At 49.9% G+C, this 22,879-nt stretch overlaps 3 protein-coding genes across 6 annotated transcripts in view; 1 reads left to right on the top strand and 2 right to left on the bottom strand.

Annotated features, from left to right (window-relative positions):
• Positions 1 to 300: 300 nt before the first annotated feature.
• Positions 301 to 2,354, bottom strand: SVBP (small vasohibin binding protein). The gene is made up of 2 exons (XM_081203316.1): positions 2,155 to 2,354; positions 301 to 670 (listed from the first exon to the last, which is right to left on the bottom strand). Exons 1-2 carry the CDS (start codon positions 2,314 to 2,316, stop codon positions 584 to 586), a joined length of 249 nt encoding a protein of 82 aa, XP_081059442.1. The 5' UTR covers positions 2,317 to 2,354; the 3' UTR covers positions 301 to 583.
• Positions 2,355 to 3,199: 845 nt separating this feature from the next.
• TRIM62 (tripartite motif containing 62) lies at positions 3,200 to 19,622 on the top strand. 2 transcript variants are annotated; one of them, XR_014010301.1, is made up of 6 exons: positions 3,200 to 5,100; positions 5,819 to 5,914; positions 10,013 to 10,269; positions 12,397 to 12,512; positions 13,991 to 15,467; positions 15,612 to 19,622. XR_014010301.1 is itself a non-coding variant. In XM_081203115.1 (5 exons), the coding sequence occupies exons 1-5, from the start codon at positions 4,654 to 4,656 to the stop codon at positions 14,539 to 14,541; spliced, it is 1,467 nt and encodes a 488-aa protein (XP_081059241.1). In that variant the 5' UTR covers positions 4,638 to 4,653; the 3' UTR covers positions 14,542 to 19,622. The 2 variants fall into 2 exon arrangements, 1 of the variants encoding a protein (XP_081059241.1); XM_081203115.1 differs by having other exon boundaries at positions 4,638 to 5,100; positions 13,991 to 19,622.
• The window catches only part of LOC308591909 (protein-arginine deiminase type-2-like), a 153,215-nt gene continuing 149,577 nt past the window's right edge, over positions 19,242 to 22,879 (bottom strand). For all 3 annotated transcript variants that reach the window (XM_081203052.1, XM_081203050.1, XM_081203051.1), the window contains 2 exons: positions 21,698 to 21,826; positions 19,242 to 20,232 (listed from right to left, as the gene is read on the bottom strand). In XM_081203052.1, the coding sequence (XP_081059178.1) occupies positions 19,999 to 20,232; positions 21,698 to 21,826 (363 nt within the window). In that variant the 3' untranslated portion in view covers positions 19,242 to 19,998. The remainder of the gene's footprint in view (positions 20,233 to 21,697; positions 21,827 to 22,879) is intronic.

Here is a 22,879-nt window from a genome sequence, read left to right on the forward strand (position 1 = left end):
AAGAATGGGGTACTGGACCAGAAGAGCAACTGGCCTGATCCAGCAGATCTCTCCTTATGTCATACTGTAAGGCTGTGGTTATTGGCAATGGAAGGCTGGTGCTTCTATTGAGACCAGATGACTCTTCTGAAAGCCTTAACACACTATGTTTGCTATGTACCGTAACCTACAGCTGCTGTGGACTCCACCTCCCATCAGCCCCAACATCTTACGAATTGTGCTGGGATTTGCAGTCAAAAGCAGCCAGAAGACAGCAGCTTGGTGAAGGCTGAAATATGCTATCACAGAGAGAGCGAAGCATTTATTTGTTTTTTGAAAAAACACAACTTTATTTCTCAAACCAAAGTAATAAATAGGATTTTTTTAAAAACAAACAAACAGGTTTTCAAGGGAGAACTCCGCTCATGGAAGGTTTGGCAGGGGAATGTTCCAGTAAGGCAGTGTCAGCTATGTGTCATCGGAAGCAGAGCTTGGCTGTTCCTCCCTGCTCCTGGGTGTTCAGTTCTGCCTGGCCGCTGCCTGCAGCCATGGGTGGGAAAGTGCTGGTCTTCTGAGCGGCCCGCCTGGAGCGCGGCTCCCGTCCTCAGTCGCTGGATTCCTGCATCTGCTTGCAGAAGGCGTCAAACTGCTGCTGCTCCAGCTCAGTCATCACCCTGTTGAGGGCGTAGATCTACAGGCACAACAAGGACAGCTCTACGGTTTTAATACGTAAGACTCTGGGCAGTAGATTAATAGATACAAACGATTTTAAAGCACAGCCAAGCTTCCTACCGCAAATGCCCTCGCTACTTATTGAACTCCCTGCCACAAGAGGCTCCTGCTTAATTCAGGGGTCCACAAACTTTCTTTAGGGGTGGGGGGAAGGAGCAGCCGGACAAAGCTGTTTCCCAGGGTGAGGCTGCCGTTGCGTGTTGACAGCTTCTAGAAGCCACAGGTGAGAGCTGAGTGCAGAGCGGGGACCAAAGATAGTCAAAGTACCGCAGAAGGAGCATGACATGTCCACAGAGTGGATAAAAATCAATGATTAAAAAAAATATCCAGATGTTTTTGATTGAAATTGGATTTTTAAAATAAAATGCTTTTGGAGGAAAAACCTTTCTAAAGATTGTTTTCTTTTTAGGTTACATTATAGTCCAAAGGCTAATCAGGAAATAAGGATTTGTTTTAAGTGTTTTTTTTTTTAAAAAAAGTTTAACCACATCAGTTAACAAACATGGATACATATGCTATAATGTTATTGCTTCAGTTAAATACATAGTTTAAATTGTTTTTAAGGAAGTGATTATTTTTCTCCTTCCAATAAAGTACAGCAGAAAAGTTGTCCAAATATAAGGTTAACTTATTAAACCTCACAATAATTTCATAATTATCTGTCTATGCATATCTAATAGTATAATCAAATCAGTAATTCTTGATATAATAGTAAAAACTGCTCTAAAAAATTATTCTAAAAATGAAATATTCATCTGATTGTAAATACTGTATTAAGATTATACCAGCAATAATAAGTCTTTCTGTAAAAAAAAATAATTATATAAAGTCTTACTGACTAGTGATTTAAATCGATTTGATTTAAATCAAATCCACCCTGCCCCTCGCCTAAAGCCCCATACAAGCCGATAATAATAATCATTAACAACAACAATAAGTGTATCTGAAGAAGTGTGCATACACACGAAAGCTCATACCAAGAACTAACTTAGTTGGTCTTTAAGGTGCTACTGGAAGGAATTTTTTTATTTTGACTATGACAGACCAACACGGCTACCTATCTGTAACAACAACAATAATAATAATAGTTGGTCTTTTAGTTGGGTCTCTAAGTAACTGAACAATTTTATTTTTATTTTATTATTTCGACTGCGTCAGACCAACACGGCTACCTACCTGAAACAGTAATAGTGGCAGGGAGTTCCCCGGGTCAATTGCCGCCCTTCAATGATGCCGACCGGGCGGAATTTCCGCCAGTCTGCTCCCTGCCACGTCTCGCGAGAGCAGCGCTGACCCGAGAACACCGTACGCACCTTATTAGCACAGCCACACCCCTATCTTGCCTTCAAGAAGGCGCCCCCTCCCCTCCCCGTCAGTCATGTCTCGCGAGAGCAGCGCAAGCCCGAGAAGACCGGCCGGCCCAATTAGCATGGCCCCGCCCACCTCGGCCCGTTGCCGTTGCTTGAGCTCCTGCTGGGCCGCGCGCTGCTTGGCCTTCTCCAGGCGGCTGCTGGGACCGTCCTTGCCCTTGGGAGGCGTCCCCTGCTGCGGCTGCGGCATGGGAGGCGGCGGCAGCTTCTCGCGGCGGGCCCCGCCGGGCTCCATTTTCTTCCTCCTCCCGCGAAGGAAGATGGCGGCCGAGGTAGGGACGGCGCATGCGTCGGGGGAGGAGCGTAGTGGGGGCGGGACAAGAAGCGCACCTTCGCACGGGATTGGGGAGGTAGCCGCTCTACCCCTCCACTCCTCGTCTCTATGATGCGGCGCTCATACGTGAGGACTCTACGCATGCGCGAGGACGGGTGCTGCGGTGATATCAGAGATAGGAATAGGAAGAGTTACACATTCTATGAGTTTGGAACGGGCGCTTCCGGGCTCGCTTTGGATAAAAGCATTCTTAAATATCTCACGTTTAGAGGTGAGATATCTCCATGGAGAAATCCTTGATTTTAGCCTAGTTGTGCCAAAAGAAAAAGGGATGCCGTTGCCGATATTCGGTTGGCCTTCACTAGTGGCCATGCCTTTAATGTGATAGGTCCTGCTCCGCGGAACTCCCTGCGACTAGACCTTTGGCAGGAACCGTCCCTCTTTTAAGAATTGTATTCGTGGACTCCTCTGCAGAGATTGGAGTAGCCGCTAGTTTAACAATGCACTGCCTGAAAGGAGGGTTTAATCTCCGGGTCGTGCATTGCAGAGGGTCGGACTAGATGATCCTTCTGGTTCCTTCCAACCATACAAATCTATGATCTGTGATCTACTTGTGTTCCTTTTGCATTAATAGGTAATACAACTGGTAAAGGCTGCTGAGTTTCTCATTGTCTTTTTGAGCTTTTGTTGTTGTTTAGTCGTTTAGTCGAGTCTGACTCTTCGTGACCCCATGGACCAGAGCACGCCAGGCACTCCTGTCTTCCACTGCCTCCCGCAGTTTGGTCAAACTCATGCCTCTCCTCTGCCTATTCAACTCCCTATGCAACACATGCAAACATTATGGTTTTCATTTGTACCTCTTTGCCATTCATCCTCATCCAATCATGGAATGGTAGATTTCGATGAGACCTCCAAAGGCCATCTAGTCCAACCCCCTGCGACCCTTGTTGATTTGCTCCCTGTGCCAAGAAGTTTTATGGAGAACCACCATGAGGGCCCGACAACACTGAAAAAGCCATAGCGTGAAACAGAGTCCTGCCCGGGGCTGGAGGGGATCTGAGGAGACACCTCCAGAACTCCCATCATTTTTATTTACATTTCATAAAATTTGCTTGGCCACAAAACAAAACAAACCTCAGAGCAGTTTACAAATGAGATAAAATTACCAACAAGAAAAACGACAACAGCAATTTAAAGCTACTGTATCAGAAAGTTAAAAATAGCAACAGACTTGAAACAGATGGAAACTGGCATCAGCCAATAATAACAACAATTTTATTATTTATACCCCACCCATTTGGCTGGGTTTCCCAATACCCAATACTTTTTTCTAAAAAAAAAAAAAGTTTATGGGTACAGTATTCTCATTTTGACTCAAGAAAATCTCCATTTTATAGTTCAAATCAGGAAAAATAAACACAGTAAATGGACAAAAGTACAAAGATTCACATGTTTAGGGTGTGCGTACCCCTGCGTACCTCCAGAAAACAGCACTGCCAATACTACCGGTAATTCTTTCCAGGGATTTTGCACTAAACAACCCAGATTCGTATTTTGGATGCGTGTTTAGTTTTAATGTCAATTCAGTTGTGTTTGCATACTTCCTTTTTTGCGTATGCCCTTTCTTTTTCTTTTTTAACTTGCACCAACTTTCCTACCACCTGGGTAGGATTTGGCTAGATTCCGGAAAGGGTACGTCGAAGGCGTCCGCCCGATGTCCCTCTGCAGGGAGTTCCAAAGGCTTGGCCCCCTAAAACCGAGTTGTCACAAGCGCGGAGAGGCGATTGTGTGACATCCCTCGGGGATGGTGTGAAAACGACGGAGACCGGAACCCGGCGCCGCCTAGCGGGCCGCGCAGCCTCCACCCAGCCTGCGATCCCGGCTCACTTTGTCCAACACGGGAAGGCGGAGCGCCGGCTCTGCTCCTCCGATCCATCTCGCCTCTTCTTCTTCGTCCTGCTCCTCCTTTTGCAGCCCGTCGGGGGCGCAGGGAGGAGCCGGAGGTAGAGAAGCAGGAGGCGGAGGCAAGACGAGGCCGGCCGGCGGACGCATCTCTCCTTCCTCTCGGTCCCTTTGCGCTCCTCTCCGCCGTGGCCCCCTCGCCATCTCTCCACCGGGCGCGCCGTCCAGGCGCCCAGGTTTGCGCTCCTCTCCGCCGCGGCCCCCTCTCCATCTCTCCACTGGGCGCGCCGTCCTCCGGAGGAGACACAAAGGGAGCTCGGAGAAGGCGCCTGGCTGCTGGGCCGGGCCGGATCGGGCAAAGCGGTGGCCGCGGCTGAGTCCAGGTGGTGGCGCGCCATGGCGGGCGCGTCGGGCGCGTCGTGCAGCCTGAAGGACGAGCTGCTGTGCTCCATCTGCCTGAGCATCTACCAGGACCCGGTGAGTTTCGGCTGCGAGCACTACTTCTGCCGCCGCTGCATCACGGAGCACTGGAGCCGCCAGGAGGCGCAGGCGGCGCCGGCCCGCGACTGCCCCGAGTGCCGGCGCACCTTCGCCGAGCCGGCGCTGGCGCCCAGCCTCAAGCTGGCCAACATCGTGGAGCGCTACGCCGCCTTCCCCCTCGACGCCATCCTGCTGAGCGCGCAGCAGCGCGGCGCCTCCGCCTTCGCCTGCGCCAAGGAGCACGGCAAGGTCAAGCTCTTCTGCCTCACCGACCGCGCCGTCGTCTGCTTCTTCTGCGACGAGCCGGCCGTGCACGAGCAGCACCAAGTCACCAGCCTCGAGGACGCCTTCGAGGAGCTCCAGGTGCGCAGAGGGGAGGAGGGGCCTGCTGCGCCTGGGCAGCAGGAGGAGGCCGGGATGGGGAGGAGGCTGTCTGCTGCACCCCTGGAGAGAGGAGGGTGCCTGCTGTGTCTCTGTAGGAGCTGGCGGGAAAGGATGCCTGTTATCCCCTTGGGAAGCTGGAAGAGACGTGTCCAGTTGTGGCCTTGTAGGAAGGTGCCCGTTGTGCCTCTGGAGGAGGGGAGGGGATCCAGTTCTGCCCCGGAGGGAACTGGAGAAGGGTGCCTGTTGTGCCCCTGTATGAGCTGGAGGAGAAGGGTCCCATGGCGCTTACCATGGACTCCTCCCTTGTTCTCTTAGCGCCGATGGCGCTCACCGGAGAGGTGCCGGAACTAAGTTATTGTGATCTTGGGCTGAGAAAAAAAGCCCTGGTTGTGCCCATATAGTCTAGCTATATGTTCTCGCAGTGGCCAAACAGCAGAGCCATTGTGGCTAAAAGCCACCTCTCCCCTCCTCCATGAATTTGCCCAGTCCTCCTTTAATGCCGTCTAGGTTGGTTGTCACGACCGCCTCCTGTGGTGGGGAGTTCCGTAGTTTAACTCTGTGCTGTCTGATTAACTGCCTCCTTCTGGGAGGGCCCCTGAGCTCTGCAGCGAGAGCAGGGTATGGGTACGAGACCCACATGGATGATGCTGAAACTGCGGGCACTGCATCACCTCCTTGCTGCCCATCTATTTTTCAGAGGGAACTTAAGGAGCAGCTGCAGACTCTGCAGGACAGCGAGCGCGGCCACACAGAAGCCCTGGCTCTCCTGAAACGGCAGCTGGCCGAGACAAAGGTAAAGGCTGGGGTGGTGGTTTGGCTGGCCCCAAAGGTGTACCTGGGTGATGGCAGAAGGCAGCTTCCTCTGCTCCTGAGCAAAACCCATCATTGCCTACGCTGAGTTTCAGGCAGGTGACATTCCTCATCCTAGCTGGTGCCTTTGGGGTTTGAACCTGGGACCAAGGTGTCTCCCGCTGAGCTATAGCCCTCCCCTGAAAACAGAGTAATATTCTAGTCCTCATTGTTCTGGACAAAGAGCTGGTTTAAATAAGAAGTTCCCTTATACAGTGGTGCCTCGCAAGACGAAAAGAATCCATTCTGTGATTCTCTTCGTCTAGCGGTTTTTTCGTCTTGCGAAGCAAGCCCATTGAAGGATTAGCGCTTTTAGCGGCTTATCTGCTGATTGGATCAGCTGATAAGTGGCTTAGCGGCTTAGAAAAAAGGGGGGGAGGGGAAAAACCCCGCAGGAACTCGCAAGACATTGTCGTCTTGCGAAGCAAGCCCATAGGAAATATGTTTTGCGAAGCACCTCCAAAACGGAAAACTCTTTCGTCTAGCGAGTTTTCCGTCTTGCGAGGCATTCGTCTTGCGGGGCACCACTGTACCAAATCAAGCCTTTGGTCCATCTAGGTCAGTATCGCCAACACTGACCAACCAGGGTTTTAGTCTGGGGAGACAGTCTCAGCCCTGTAGGGACATGTTGCCAAGATATGAAACCCGGGACCTTCATGCTAAGGTCTGCATGCTAAGAGGATGCTCTGCCCTTGAGCTGTGGTCCTTTCCTCAAAAAATAAAAATACAGGCTTCTAGTCCTCAACAAGGCTCTGAACAAATGGTGTGACTTAAGCTCTGTGGTATCTGGAGGGCCACAGATTACCCCACTCTTGATTTTAAGTAAACGGGGTTTAAATAAATGCCAGTTTGTCTCCCCACCCCTGAAAAATTTGACTCGTGTTCTAAGACTGCAAACCAATACTAGAGATTTTTCACCTGTTTTGCTCCTGCCTTCTGCTAAAAGGAGCCCTTTAAAAAACTTTCCATGCTAGTTTAAAGCCTTCTAGTTGTTGATATCAGCTGCGGAAGAGATTTTGAAGCCTCAGGTGTCTGCCTTCTCACCAAATGAATAGCCCCCTTGTTTTCTGGGGACTGAAGGGAGCTGGGAGCATTGCTCAGATCCGATCGCTCCCCCCAGAGTGCAAATACTGCAGCGCTTTCGGATAAAAGGTTTGTGGTGGTGACGCTGCTCATGTTTCGACATCCAAGGCCCCTTTGCTGACAGTTGCTCGGGTGCTAAGCATGCAGAAGCATACAAGGGAGGTTTCTTACAGTGAGACAGACCATTGGAGTCCACCAGGCTCGACATTGCCTTGCAGGAAAGGCTGTAGCTCATTGGCCGAGCATCTGTGCAAGGCTCCTGGTTCAGTCCCCAAAGACATCTTTGAGAGACCACTGCCTGGAAAACTGGAGAGCCTCTGCCAGTCAGAGTAGGCAGCACTGAGCTAGTTGGGCCAATGGTCCGGATGCGTCACCTGCCTGTGTCTGCAGCAAGGGGTTGGAAACCTGCAGCTCTCCTGACGTTACAGAATCATAGAATTGTGGAGCTGGAAGGGATCCCCAAGGGTCAAATAATAATAATAATAATAATAATAATAATAATAATAATAATAATAATAATAATAATAATTTATTTATACCCCGCCCATCTGGCTGGGTTTCCCCAGCCACTCTGGGTGGCTTCCAAAAGAATATTAAAATACTGTGATACATCAAACATTAAAAGCTTCCCTAAACAGGGCTGCCTTCAGATGTCTTCTAAAAGTCTGGTAGTTGTTGTTCTCTTTGACATCTGGTGGGAGGGCGTTCCACAGGGAGGGCGCCACTACCGAGAAGGCCCTCTGCCTGGTTCCCTGTAACTTGGCTTCTCGCAGTGAGGGAACCGCCAGAAGGCCCACGGTGCTGGACCTCAGTGTCCGGGTAGAACGATGGAGGTGGAGACGCTCCTTCAGGTATACTGGACCGAGGCCGTTTAGGGCTTTAAAGGTCAGCACCAACACTTTGAATTATGCCTGGAAACGTACTGAGAGCCAATGTGGGTTTATGTGGTCTCGGCGGCCGCTCCCAGTCACCAGTCTGGCTGCTGCATTCTGGATTAGTTGTAGTTTCCGGGTGACCTTCAAAGGTAGCCCCACATAGAGCGCATTGCAGTAGTCCAAGCGGGAGATAACCAGAGTATGCACCACTCTGGCGAGGCAGTCCGCAGGCAGATAGGGTCTCAGCCTACGTACCAGATGGAGCTGGTAAACAGCTGCCCTGGACACAGATCTGACCTGTGCCTCCATGGACAGCTGAGAGTCCAAAATGACTCCCAGGCTGCGCACCTGGTCCTTCAGGGGCACAGTTACCCCATTCAGGACCAGGGAATTCCTCCACAAATGCAGGAATCACGGCCAAGGAATCCCTGGCAGGTGGCTATGTTGCTGGACTCCAGCTCCCAAGAGCCTCTGCCACTGTGGCCAGTGTTCAGGGATGCTGGGAGTGGTAGTTCCGGAATATCTGGAGGACCACCTGATCCTCATCCCTGATTGACCGTGACTTTCTGTCCAGGGGTTTGCGATGGAGAGGATGTCCCAGTACAGTGGTACCTTGGGTTACATACGCTTCAGGTTACAGGCGCTTCAGGTTACAGACTCTGCTAACCCAGAAATAGTACCTCGGGTTAAGAACTTTGCTTCAGGATGAGAACAGAAATCATGCTCCAGCGGTGCGGCGGCAGCGGGAGGCCCCATTAACTAAAGTGGTGCTTCAGGTTAAGAACAGTTTCAGGTTAAGAACGGACCTCCGGAATGAATTAAGTACTTAACCCGAGGTACCACTGTATTAAGGGACACGGGAGGTGCTGTGGGTTAAACCACAGAGCCTAGGGCTTGCTGATCAGAAGGTCGGCGGTTTGAATCCCTGCAACAGGGTGAGCTCCCGTTGCTCGGTCCCAGCTCCTGCCAACTTAGCAGTTTGAAAGCACGTCAAAGTGCAAGTAGATAAATAGGTACCGCTCAGGTGGGAAGGTAAATGGTGTTTCCGTGCACTGCTCTGGTTCGCCAGAAGCGGCTTAGTCATGCTGGCCACATGACCTGGAAGCTGTACGCCGGCTTCCTCGGCCAATAAAGCAAGATGAGCTCCGCAACCCCAGAGTCGGCCACGACTGGACCTAATGGTCAGGGTCCCTTTACCTTTACCTTTTACCACTGTATTACCTGAAGGTGCTGCTGAGGTTTGAAGCTGGCGCCTTCTGCAAATGGAGCTGGGCATCTACCGCTGACCTGCAGCCCTTCTTTTAAGGCAGGGATGGGGAACCTGTGTTTCTCCAGATGTTCCTGGATTCGAACTCCCAACAGCCAGCATGGGCAGTGGTCAGGGATGAAGGGAGTTGAAGGAGGCCGTCCACATCTGGAGGGCCCAGGGTTCTCCACCCCTTCATTAAAAGCCTCATTATAACAATACCAATTTATAATACAATTACTAAAATCAGTCATTTAAATACCAAATTATATAGTTTAGATAAAGTGCCCCCCACATTCTAGAATTGATGATTTTCTTTATTTCTGCATTCCAAAATCTTACTGATTTCAGTTACATTCCAGTCATAATAATACAACAGCTGCAATATTTAGAATTTCTATTTGTGTTGACACATTAAATGATTTATGAAACTACAAGTGAGGATCTCAAAACTATATCCTTGTTCTTCCCGTGTGTGACATTTATTCCATCCATATTGTTTTTTCCTGTCCTTGTAAAATGGGATATATATATTTCCCCAGTTGTTTCTGTGATCTGTCATGCCTTGGGCAGAGCTGATATCCCATTGTTTTTCTCCCTCACTCAGTCCCGTGCTTGGTTATTTTGCAACTTTAAAGTCACACCTCTCATCAAAATGGGAGATCTCTTTCCCCACCCCGTCCCCCACCCCCACGGCTTTAAACAAGTCACAAGATCCGCAAGATCCCCGTCTTCGCAGTACAATCCTGCAGGGTGGTATCGAGGCGATCACGGGTCTTCATCAGGGGGAAGCCAAGTTCTGCCCATGACTTGCTTGCATCTCATTCTCTCTACGCAGTCCTCCGCCAAGAGCCTGCGGGCCACGATCGGGGAGGCGTTTGAACGGCTGCACCGCCTGCTCCGCGAGCGCCAGAAGGCCATGTTGGAGGAGCTGGAGGCGGACACGGCCCGGACTCTGACGGACATCGAGCAGAAGATCCAGCGCTACAGCCAGCAGCTCCGCAAAGTCCAGGAGGGCAGCCAGATCCTCCAGGAGCGGCTGGCCGAGGCGGACAAGCACTCCTTCCTGGCCGGCATTGCGTCCTTGTCCGAGAGGTAGGCCGAGTTGCGCGGGCGGCTGACACCAGGGATAGAGCAGCCTTCCCCAGCTGCCTCAGACTAAACATCACTCGTAGGCCAGCTTCCTGTTCTCACAGGGGGCAAACAATTTAACCCCTGTGTTGCAGTAGTCAGTAATATCCAAGGCAACACAATGACCAAATGCAATGATACAATATCAATATACACTCTTTATAGAATATGAAATGTCAGGAAAAAGCAGCAATGCGAGAGCGAGCTGCAGGTGGCTGCAAAGCAAAACAGGATGTGAATGTTTGGGACTGTACTGTGGGAATGAAGGGGCAGTCTATTCACTGTTCTGAGCACCGGATGTTAGCTCAGAGTGTCATCTGACCTGTACTGGAAGTACAGGGGTGGAGTTATTCTCTCTCTACTGTTGAAGTCTGGAGAGTGCAGACGCGTTTCTCTGTACTGCTGCAATGACAGAAATAAAGACATGTAAATAGATTTCTGTCTGTCTCTTTCCCCTCCCTGAGGGGAGGAGGGAGGAGTGGTGTGTCCCTCTCACGCTGAGTGGGATCGCTGATAGTGACCTCGCCTGTATCCTGCCGGGAGACGCAGACAGGGAGGTCAACAGCCGAATGCCTGGAGCAACAGCCAGTGACCTCTGACTGTGGCTGAGAATCCTGACAAGATTTTCCCCAGCTCAGGCACACTTGGACTTGGGCTGTGACCGTCAAGCCACCTTCCTACCTGGTGCCGGCTGAGCAGGATTCGAGCCAGGTGTTTGCCGACCTCAGACGAGCGGTGGAGGCACACTCCCCAGGGGTTATCAATCACGCTGGCCACCGTGAGCAGGGAGGCGGGGAGGTCAACAAGGATCTCAAGCCAGGTGCCTGGAGAGTGGCCAGTTTCCTCTGACTGAGGCTTGAGAATCCGACATGAAATATATGAAATCACATAAACAGAAAACTTACGAATCTCTGAAAGTCACCAAATATGCACTCTTAATGGATTCTCTTGAAAACGTGAAACCAAATAAAGATAAGTCTTCTAAGTCTCTGAAAGTCTTTGAAGACAATTCAAGTCTCTGGAAGAAGCAATGTATCAGATTCTTATCTGGTGAAAACAGGCTGTAAAGCTTTGTTTATGGCGTCCAACGCTGCCGAAGTACTTTGCAAATAGACGTTGTGAACAGTGATTCCGGATATACCCACTGTTTCGTGGAATTATTCTTCATAACTTTATGACCACTGCTTCATAGCAATTGTTGTTATACCATATTTTTTGCTCTATAAGACTCATTTTTCCCCTCCTAAAAAGTAAGGGGGAATGTGTGTGCGTCTTATGGAGCGAATGCAGGCTGCACAGCTATCCCAGAAGCCAGAACAGCGAGAGGGATTGCTGCTTTCACTGCGCAGCAATCCCTCTTGCTGTTCTGGCTTCTGAGATTCAGAATATTTTTTTCCCTTGTTTTCCTTCTCCAAAAACTAGGTGTGTCTTGTGGTCCGGTGCGTCTTATAGAGCGAAAAATACGGTACTTTTCCATTCACCATATAGATGGGTTTATGAAGCATTTTTGTATCCTTCTGCTCTTGTTTTCCTCTTCTAAAAACTAGGTGTGTCTTATGGTTGGGTGTGTCTTATAGAGAAAAAATATGGTATTTCATATCATATAAAGAGTGTCTATTGATATCGTATCATTGTATTTGGTCATTGTGTTGCCTTGGATATTACTGACTCAGGGGCCAGCCAGATGCTCCAGTGAGATGGAACTCAGTAAAAGACCAATTCTCCCCTCCTGTGTTCCTTCATTCTTTCAGCTTGATGTTTATTCACAGCTATACAAAAATACAAAGCCATTGCAAAGCATCTTTTTTTATAAAATACGAAGACAAAACAGCTACTTTTTATGCTATATTAAGATAAACAGTCTAAAAAAGGACAAAAAGAAAGAAAAGACAAGTAAAAGAGAGAGGGAGAAGGGAAAGGAAGGAAAAACTAAAGGTGTGTTTTCCAGCACCTGGCATTCAGAAGCATCACTGCCTCTGGCCATGGAGACAGAGTACAGCCACCGTGTCTAGCAAACATCAAGTCGACCCATTGAAAGTGTGTGCAGCCCACGTGCTCCTTGCTCACCCTGGTTCTCTTCCTCCTCACAAGGCTCAAGGGCAAGATCCACGAAACGAACCTCACGTACGAGGACTTCCCCACCTCCAAGTATATGGGTCCCTTGCAGTACACGATCTGGAAATCTCTTTTTCAGGACATCCACCCAGGTGAGCGAATGTGTTTGCTTCATTTCTGAATTGCTTCCTGTAAAAATATCCCGATTTTAACAGTGAACGGCCACAACAAAACCAGCTTTATGTGACAGTTGCAAGTTTGAGGTAGATGTAGACTGGGATAAAAGACCTCCACTTCAAAGGTGTTGTTGGGAAAGGAAGGTTCTTGGTGTTGGTGCAAGGAAAAAAAATAGGTGTAAAAGTAGAATGCCACAATCCACGTTTGGTGAGAGAACCCAAGAAGAGATTTAAAATCACAAAGGACGCAGCAAAGTAAAGCATGGAGATATAGGTTGTTAGACCGTTGAAATATGCCCTTGTGAGTTTCAGAACTCCCCTCGCATCTAAAAAGATCACATGTTTGGGAAATTAAAAATGGTATACTTACAAACTCTCCAAAGGTCACACTCATGTGCTATTCCATACAGCATTCAGAAAAAAGTTGCAGAGGCAGTAAAACTTGGCTTAGTTACAGTGGTGAAAGTTTAAAATACCGGTGGGTGCCACTACCGAGAAGGCCCTCTGCCTGGTTCCCTGTAACTTGGCTTCTCGCAGTGAGGGAGCCTCCAGAAGGCCCTCGGCAATGGACCTCAGTGTCCGGGCTGAATGATGGGGGTGGAGAAGCTCCTTCAGGTATACTGGGCCGAGGCTGTTTAGGGCTTTAAAGGTCAGCACCAACACTTTGAATTGTGCTTGGAAATGTACTGGGAGCCAATGTAGGTCTTTCAAGACCGGTGTTATGTGGTCTCAGTGGCTGCCCACAGTCACCAGTCTAGCTGCCTCATTCTGTATTAGTTGTAGTTTCCGGGTCCCCTTCAAAGGTAGCCCCACATAGAGCGCATTGCAGTAGTTCAAGCAAGAGATAACCAGAGCATGTACCAGTCTGTGGGCAGGTAGGGTCTCAGCCTGCATACCAGATGGAGCTAGTAGATAGCCGCCTGGACACAGAATTGACCTGCACCTCCATGGACAGCTGAGAGTCCAAAATGACTCCCAGGCTGCGCACCTGGTCCTTCAGGGGCACAGTTACCCCATTCAGGACCAGGGACTCCTCCACACCTGCCTGCCTCCTGTCTCCCAAAAACAGTACGTCTGACTTGTCAGGATTCATCCTCAATCTGCTAGTCACCATCCATCCTCCAACCCCCTCCAGATACTCACACAGGACCTTCACCGCCTTCACTGGTTCCGATTTGAAAGAGAGGTAGAGCTGGGTATCATCCGCATACTGATGGACACCCAGCCCAAACCCCCTGATGATCTCTCCCAGCGGCTTCATGTAGATGTTGAAAAGCATGGGGGAGAAGACAGAACCCTGAGGCACCCCACAAGTGAGAGCCCAGGGGTCTGAACACTCATCCCCCACCACCACCACTTTCTGAACACGGCCCAGGGGAGTTCCCACCCTCCCATAACCAAGCGGTGTAGAAATATTACAAAATGAATAAATAGCAACATATTTCTCCCCACAGTGCCTGCCACCCTCACTCTGGACCCCTCCACGGCCCACCAGCGCCTCATCCTCTCCGACGACTGCACCATCGTGGCCTACGGCAACCTGCACCCACAGCCGCTGCAGGACTCCCCCAAGCGCTTTGACGTGGAGGTCTCGGTGCTGGGCTCGGAGGCCTTTGGCGGTGGGGTGCACTACTGGGAGGTGGTGGTCTCGGAGAAAACACAGTGGATGATCGGCCTGGCGCACGAGGCCGTCACGCGCAAGGGCAGCATCCAGATCCAGCCCAGCCGCGGCTTCTACTGCATCGTCATGCACGACGGCAACCAGTACAGCGCTTGCACGGAGCCCTGGACCCGGCTGAACGTCAAGAGCAAGCTGGAGAAGGTGGGCGTCTTCTTGGACTACGACCGCGGCCTCCTGATCTTTTACAATGCGGACGACATGTCCTGGCTGTACACCTTCCGGGAGCGCTTCCCGGGCAAGCTCTGCTCCTACTTCAGCCCGGGGCAGAGCCACGCCAACGGGAAGAACGTGCAGCCGCTGCGGATCAACACTGTCCGCATTTAAGGGCTGCCGACTGGGTGGGGGAACCGTCAGTGGCACGGCACTGACTGTTGTGAGCCGTGATGCCTGACTCCTGGGGGTCCCTCCCAATGCTACCATTCTGTGGTTCTGTTCTTGACTGGCAGAACACAGGGGTGAACACGCAGGGTTCCTTGCTTGAGCTTCCGGAAGAGCGGGGCTTTTCAATTAGGGACAGAAAACTGGCGTGAGGTCCACCAGGGGAGGGGAGTCGGGATTCTTGCTTGTGGCGTTTCTGGGTGCTGCCCCTCGACGCAGCTTGGTGGGCGGCCGGCGATGGTGCAGTGAGGTGGGCCAGCTGAGGAACGAGGCGTTTTTGCGAGGGAACAGAGCTCTGAACTTTTCTTTCCCGGCAAAGTCCGCGTGGCGCAGATTCCAGGCCCACAGGCAGGTGCATGTACCAGAACGAAACCTCGCGGCCCCCACCGCTGGCTGGTTTAAGTGGGAACGGGTTTATGTCTGTATGGACTTGTATTAGTTGGTCTGATTTCCTGTTTGGGGAGGCTGGGAGGAAAATGGCGTCTGGGGAGCACCGGGGAGGGGGAGGAAAGAAGGAAACGGTGAAATAAATGGAACGTTTGGGCCCCAAACCTTGCTGGATGTTTTGTGGGGTGTGCAGATTGGTGTTGTTGTTGTTTGCAGTGTCAGGCTAGGACTAGGGAGACCTGGGTTCAAATCTGTGGTCTGTTCTCTTCCCCAGCCATGGGCCAATCATGATCTCTCAGCGCGACCTACCTCGGAGGGTTGTTGTGAGATTATGGGAGAGTCTTGGGATGGAACATGACTGCCGCCCTGAGATCCTTGAAGCTGGCTTGGAGCGAGTCTAACCACTGGTTCCCCACCCCTGCATTAAAGGAAAGCGTTGAGCTCAGGGCAGGGCAGGCAAGTGATGGTCCAGTTCAGGGACGATGGTCTTCCAGAGACTCCAAACGATCAGAGATTATGGGAGTTGTCCCATGCTAACATTTGCATGGTTGAAGATTCCTTGTCCCTGTGTTTAAAGAAGCCATAGTTGCATTGGAGGCAACTAAGGACAGTGAAGGCAAGTGATGGAGAGCTTGTAGTTCTCAAGAAATTGCTAGACTCCCAACTCCCAACAGCACCAGCCAGCCTGGCCTATATTCAGGGATGATGACTAGCATGATGGCAGCTAGGGGCAGCGAAGGCTAGTGACGGTCCAGTTCAAGTATGGAGAGCTTGTGGTTCTCAATAAATTGCTAGACTCCGGCTCCCAGCATCTGGGAGCCATGAGGCCCTTTTGCTGGATTGTTGCTGCTCAGTGGTGGAGTAAGGTAAAGGTAAAGGGACCCCTGACCATTAGGTCCAGTCGTGGCCGACTCTGGGGTTGCGGCACTCATCTTTATTGGCCAAGGGAGCCTGTGTACAGCTTCCGGGTCATGTGGCCAGCATGACTAAGCCGCTTCTGGTGAACCAGACCAGTGCATGGAAATGCCGTTTACCTTCCCGCCGGAGCGGTCCCTGTTTATCTACTTGCACTTTGATGTGCTTTCAAACTGCTAGGTTGGCAGGAGCTGGGACCGAGCAACGGGAGCTCACCCCGTCACGGGGATTCGAACCGCCGATCACCTTCTGATCGGCAAATCCTAGGCTCTGTGGTAATTAACAAGCGAACACAGCTGTGGGAGGAATGGTTCTGGCAATGCTGAGCAGCTGCAAGCAGGAGGCGGCTGGTGCAAGTTTTCTGTGTGCGGTGGAAATGCTTGCCTCTCAGTTTGCTAAAGGTGCATCCAGGGGGGCACGACCGATATGTAGAGCTTGTGGGGTGTCGCAAGTACGACATCCAATGGAAGGCGAGAGGCGGGGAGACAGGGAAGGCTGGGTTTTGGCTTCACATAGGACGCCCCTGAAATTTGAGGTGACAAACTGTGTTAGCCAAACCGTCCAGAAGAGGGTAGCATTTCCTGAATTTGTGCCACAAGTGAACAGTTTAATCGCAGTGAGTTGGGGGAGCGGCATTATTTCCCTTTCAGCAAGGAATGTAAAGTATCTCCCCACGTTGATTGCTTGGCTAGGCATGTCCAAATAGCGGTGATGTTTCATCCTGTAGGCGGCAGAATGATGGCTTTGGTGTCTTTCTCTAGGTCAGGGCTCACCAGTTTGGCGCCTTTTGAAGGTTACTGAGCTGAAGCGACCCTCACCACTGGGCATGCCGGCTGGCAGGGATCTTGGGAGTTGGCATCTGCCAATGTATGGAGGGCCACAGGTTCCGCTGTTGCAGGCTGACCATCGCTTGCCTTTCCTGCCCCTGGGTCTCCATCATAACTCTGCCTCCCTTACACACAGGGATGTAGCAGCCGCAGCCCCCCTGGTGTTGCCTGATTCCTCCTCCCACCATCACTCACCTTTGCCGTCACTTGCCTTTACTGCCCCTAATTCCGGCCATCACTACTTTGCCTTCTTTTCATGCACGGATGCCAGCTCCCTTCATGCATGACCATCAGCCAACCAATGACGGTTGGAGGTCAGTAGCCTGACTCTCCCTGCTCAAGTTGTTGCAGTGAACGTAGACATCATCATCTTCAATGGATGCAAAACAGGAAAAGGGGGAAAAGCTCTGTAGTTGAGCTGTGCAAAATTCAGCAGGGCTACCTTATCTTGCAAAGGAGCTGAGTGGGTCATGTCAGGTGCTTGGTGGGGAAGGCAGAGGGTGGGGTTTTTGGTTTGTTTTCTGTTTGTGTTCTGTAATTGCCAGAAGCAATGGTAATTGATTTCAGCTCTCAGGGTTTCCAGGCAGGTTCCATTCCCAGCCCTGCCTGGAGATGTCAAGAACTGAACATCTTTTCCCTTAAGGACTAGAAGCATGCTTTGTTTTTATCGCTGCAAATTGAGGGGTGACTTAAATAGGAACAGAGGAAAGTGTCTTATGTCAAGTCAGGCTCTTAGAGCAGGGTTTCCCAAACTTGTGTCTCCAGCTGTTTATGGACTACAGCTCCCATCATCCCTAGCTAGCAGGACCAGTTGTCAGGGATGATGGGAATTGTAGTCCAAAAACAGCTGGAGACCCAAGTCTGGGAAACCTTGGCTTACTCTGACTGGTATCAGCTGTCCCAGGTTTCAGGCACGTTCCTAGCTGTACCTGGCAATGCTGGCGAGAAAACCAGGGACCTGCCTGCAATGTGAGCACCCGGCTGGTGAGTTGCAAGTTTCTAGTCCTCACCACTGTGAGTAAAAGACTGACTTCCATAGCTGGCAAGCTCCTGTGCTCTGCACCAACAGGAGAGCTGTGGTGTCAGGCAGGACTGGGGGAAAGGGGGCACTGTTTTAAGTAAGGGGGGAAAGGGGATTCCAGGGCTAGTTGGAATCTGCGGCCCCCTTCCCTCATCACCCTTGTGGATCCACTGTCTCAGGGATCCAGCTCTGGCCCTCCTTGCTTTAGCTGGGGCCGGGAACGGGGGTCGTCCTCAGCCAACATTTTTCATGTATTAGATGGCATCATTAGATCCCTTCGTTTGGGAGGCATGCGACATGTCAATAATTCCGGGATTAGCATCTATGTGGGATGGGGGCAACGATGTGCTGGCCAGCCAGAGGTCCTGACACAGGGCCACCTCTCCTTTCGTTGGGCTCAGCTGCTGCAGCTCCAGCTGCTGGTGGGTAACCCTACCCTCGCCCACAACAAAGGGGGAGAGGCGATCGCGACTCCAGGGAGTTATGCGCTCCATCTCAGGCCGCCATCTCAGCTTCCCAGAGTTGGCATGTGCCCAAGCAGAGGCGGCCATGTCATTGCAATTCTCTCTCCTAGCCGGTATTTGAGAGGAGGGTCGTGCACCATGTGAGATGCTTAACCCCACTGGAAAGACACGGGACTAATTTTAATTCCATTGCTCAGCTCCGGCTGACATTACTGTCAGCGGTGGCGCTGTCCGAATGCCTGGGAAGTTTTGTGGGGGTTTTTAATTTACTTTTTTAACGGCAGCTGGGGGCCTTCTCAGATCACCCCTGCGGCCCTCTTAATCCGATCTCCCTCATTTCATTTCATTTGATACCCCTGTCAGGGGCAGGGGGCTCTTGATTTTGGCCTCTTCTTTCTCTCTGTATATGTCACATTTGGATATTAATGTGGCACATGCAAAGAATACCTTTCCTCGGAGGAGGCCTGTTACCTCATTCTTTTGGGGAACCTGTTCTTTCTCCTCCTACAGAAAGGTTTAAGTTTCTAGTCCTCAAGTTTCTGGGAGGAAGACCAATTTCTTCCAATGCTTGCAAACCTTTTCACTCTTCCACACCGATTGGCGAGCTGTGCAATTGCACCAGTGTCTGTGGCTGGCGCAGATAAAAACCTCAGATTCATAGGGTCAAAAGCACGGGCCTCTCTGGCAACAGCCTTGCTGATTTCAAGGTCCTGGGCCCAGAGGGTTGCCTCTCCCCATGGATCTTCTTGCGTTGGACTTGGGTGCTGCTTTTGGATCTCCCTTTGGGGGAGAACAGGGTGCTTTTGGCTCAATCCAAGAGGTGCTGCTTAGGTTCTTGTGGAAATCTGCACCCTACGACTAATTCTCCACGAATAACCTCCGTGCTTTCGAGGGGCCATAAATGTGTGTAGAGAACATCAGGAAGACACCACTGACCTGGTGGCTGAGGAAGGTTGCTTTGAACACCTTGAATGTAAGGGATCTGGAACCCAAAGAATCCTGGCAACCCAAAGGAATGCACAAATACAACCATTTTTAAAAAGACCAACAAGAGCGTTTTCCCCATTTTATTAATATTATTGTTACCAACTCAGAAGCGTCTTTCCATTTGTTATGATACTATTTTTGGTATAATGCCCCAAACCAGTTATATAGGCTTGTATCCGATCCTACCCAAGAGTAGACCCATGGAAGTTAATACACTAAGGGGCCTACAAGCCAGGGAGGACTTCTCTAGATACGAGCCCCCGTCTCCAGCTGCCACGACTTCCAAAAAGCTATAGCATATACACACACAAAACACACAGAATATGGAATGGGCTTCGGGTCTTCTGTTTTTCTTCTTTTGCATGCACAGAGAAAGGAAGCTGGCATTCTGCTGAAGGACTTTGGGAGGCAAAAAGAAGGGAGGGGGGGGGAAGCACACAGCACCCGCAAAGTCGTCAGTGAAAAAGAAAGCCCCCACAAATCTAGTTAACACACACCCCAAAGGAGCTCCACCAGTCCTCGAGCAACGGAAAACAACAGGGGAAAAAAAGCTGCATCTGCTGGAGGATTCAGGCAAACAGTTTTCTCCCACTCACCCGACAAAGCATCTATTGATTTGTGCAGCTCCTCCAACCAACAGAGGTCTCCTGAGTCCATCGTTCGCCTGGGATGGCACCAACCCGATTCGAAACTCGGGATTGGTGGACTCGGGTCAAAAAGGCACGTGGGGTGTAAAACTGCTTGTCCGAATCCTCTCCCCACCCACCCCCGGGGTCAGTTTTCAGGAAATCTCCCCTTATTACTATGGAGTCACGTTCCACCATTTGAAGGCAGAAGGCTTGCGGTGAACGTTGGTGCCGCAATGGACCTCCCCCAGCTGCTTGTGGTAGGACGAAACGTCGTCGATGAAGGTGCAGGTCAGGCCCAGTGGCTCCAGGAGGGAGCAGACATGCTGCTCCAGGCAGCATTCCGCCTCGATGATAGGCCCAAATGGCTTGGGGATGCCCAGGTCTCTGGACAGCACAATCATGTTCACCTGGATGCAAAAGGAGATGGAGACATTGACTGCTGAGCTAACGAGGACCTAACGATGAATTTTCATAGAATCATAGAGTTGGAAGAGACCACAAGGGCCATCGAGTCCAACCCCCTGCCAAGCAGGAAACACCATCAGAGCACTCCTGACATATGGTTGTCAAGCCTCTGCTTAAAGACCTCCAAAGTAGGAGACTCCACCACACTCCTTGGCAGCAAATTCCACTGTCGAACAGCTCTTACTGTCAGGAAGTTCTTCCTAATGTTTAGGTGGAATCTTCTTTCTTGTAGTTTGGATCCATTGCTCCGTGTCCGCTTCTCCGGAGCAGCAGAAAACAACCTTTCTCCCTCCTCTATGTGACATCCTTTTATATGTTTGAACATGGCTATCATATCACCCCTTAACCTCCTCTTCTCCAGGCTAAACATGCCCAGCTCCCTTAGCCGTTCCTCATAATTGTTTAAGGGGGAATGGAAAGAAACCATTGATGGGTTATCTATCAAACTTATCGGCCATACATGAAATCGCAGGCAGGATTTGATATACAAGCAGCAGATGATTGAAAGAATACCGGGGCTTAGATAATAAAAACGTGTGTGTTTTAAAACAGCGAATAAAAAGGAGTAATAAAAATAAACATCAGGAAAGGAGGGGTGGGAAGTCAAGAAGTCGTCATCCATGTATAAAAAAACACTCTTTAGGGTGGTCAGTGTTTTGAAATATCTTTGGAGATTTAATAAAACTATATATCAAAACAAAACAAAAGGGAGACGGAGAGAGCAAAAAAAGAGACCAGGCTGCGGTACTTCCTTGGGCTGTCTCCTCCAGCCAACTGCTTTATCCAGCACCCATCTTATTTGGTTCATTTATTTAGTTCATAAAATGTATATGCCGCTTGATTGTAAATAAATATGGATAGCTCAGTTGGTTAGAGTGTGGAACATCAAGGTTGCAGGTTCAATCCCTGTATGGGACAGCTGCATATTCCTGATTTGCAGGGGGCTGGACTAGATGGCCCTCGGGACCCCTTGGCATTATCAGCACCAGGATCTAACCAACTGAGCTATCCAGGCTCTACTTTGGATATGCTAGTTAATCAATTAGATCACACTCCTCACCTGGAAGGAAGTTAAGTTTCCTCCTTTGTCTTTCACTATATGAATTCCCCGAGATAGGATGTAGGCTTTCTGCCTGCGTTCTTCTTGCTGCTGCTGCACAGAATAATGCTTGAATCTGACCATTGGAGTTTCGTAAGTACAGCTTTTAAACTTACTAAGGTGTCTGGTATGTTTAATGCTAAGAGCGGTAGAAATGGAGAAGCTCTGGTAGCGGACCAAACAGGATATTAAAAGGTTTAATGCTACACTTTTTAAACTCTGCTGGGGACTCTCTTTTGCTGGAGACTGTGATTAGCCCTGGGATCCAGCCAATTCTTTTGCTAAATACCCCACGTGACAATTCTCACCATGTTGGGGAAGTAAGCCATTGCTTTGCCTTGCTTGTCAATCTTGAAGAGGGCTGGGAGGTCAATGATGTCCTTTTCTGCCAGACCCAACTCCTTCTTGAGGATGTCCCGGTTCCAGTCAATGCACCGCTGGGGAAGGTTCAGAAGTGACAGGTGCAGATTTAGTGACCTCAGATAATGTGATTTGTTTCACAAAATTTACACACAGCTTGATTGCAAAAAAAAAATTAAAAAAAATCTCAGTGTGATTTACAAAGAGAATAAAACCATAAATTAGCAGTAAAGGCAACTCTTGAAAACATAAAAAAGCAATGAACTAAAAATAGCAATAGAAATAATAATAAATAATAATAATAATAATAATAATAATAATAATAATAATAATAATTTCTTATACCCCACCCATCTGATTGATGGGCAGCTTCTAACAAAAATAAAGGAACAACATCAAACTTAAACCCTGTGGTTCCCAATGTAGGGCACACGCCCCACAGGGGGTCAATTTGATTTTTAAGGGGGGGAATTCAAGAACGAGTTATTAACAGTGAATGGCTTTTTAGGCTTCCTCCAAGTGAATAGGAGTTCACTTTTTGAATATTAAGAATTATTTGTCATGGCAGGGGGAGGAATCAGGATTTTAGACATGCTTAGGTGGGGCATGGCCAAAATAAGGTTGGGAATCACTGCAATGCTTCCTGAAACATTCTATATGTCTGGGTGGGCTTGTTCTAAACAAAAATATTTTCAGCAGGTGCCAAAAAGAGCACAGTGAAGGCACCCACCTGATGTCAACATGCAGGGAGTTCCAGAGGATAGATGCTGCCATACTAAAATACCAAATTCTTACAAATGTACAACGAGGGTTATGTGTAGTATTGCCAATTCTGCCAACTGAAGCGGTTGAATGGGCCTGTGTGGGGTAAGGTGATCTGGTAGTTAAAACTGGTCCCAAGTTGTTAAGGGCTTTATACTGTATACTAGGGACGCGGGTGGCGCTGTGGGTTAAACCACAGAGCCTAGGACTTGCTGATCAGAAGGTCAGCGGTTTGAATCCACACAACGGGGTGAGTCCCGTTGCTCGGTCCCTGCTCCTGCCAACCTAGCAGTGCATGCAGTGCAAGCATGCAGTGCAAGTAGATAAATAGGTACCACTCTGGCGGGAAGGTAAACGGCATTTCCGTG

Source organism: Podarcis bocagei (genome assembly GCF_964188305.1).
Source record: "Podarcis bocagei genome assembly, chromosome: 7".
NCBI lineage: Eukaryota > Metazoa > Chordata > Lepidosauria > Squamata > Lacertidae > Podarcis > Podarcis bocagei.

Coding starts and splice junctions, on each gene's coding strand:
- TRIM62 (XM_081203115.1), top strand. CDS start 4,654: ATGGCGGGCGCGTCGGGCGCGTCGTGCAGCCTGAAGGACGAGCTGCTG. Junction 10,270..12,396: donor ATTGCGTCCTTGTCCGAGAG/GTAGGCCGAGTT, acceptor CCTCCTCACAAG/GCTCAAGGGCAAGATCCACG. Junction 12,513..13,990: donor TTTTCAGGACATCCACCCAG/GTGAGCGAATGT, acceptor TTCTCCCCACAG/TGCCTGCCACCCTCACTCTG.
- SVBP (XM_081203316.1), bottom strand. CDS start 2,316: ATGGAGCCCGGCGGGGCCCGCCGCGAGAAGCTGCCGCCGCCTCCCATG. Junction 671..2,154: donor AGCAACGGCAACGGGCCGAG/GTGGGCGGGGCC, acceptor TTGTGCCTGTAG/ATCTACGCCCTCAACAGGGT.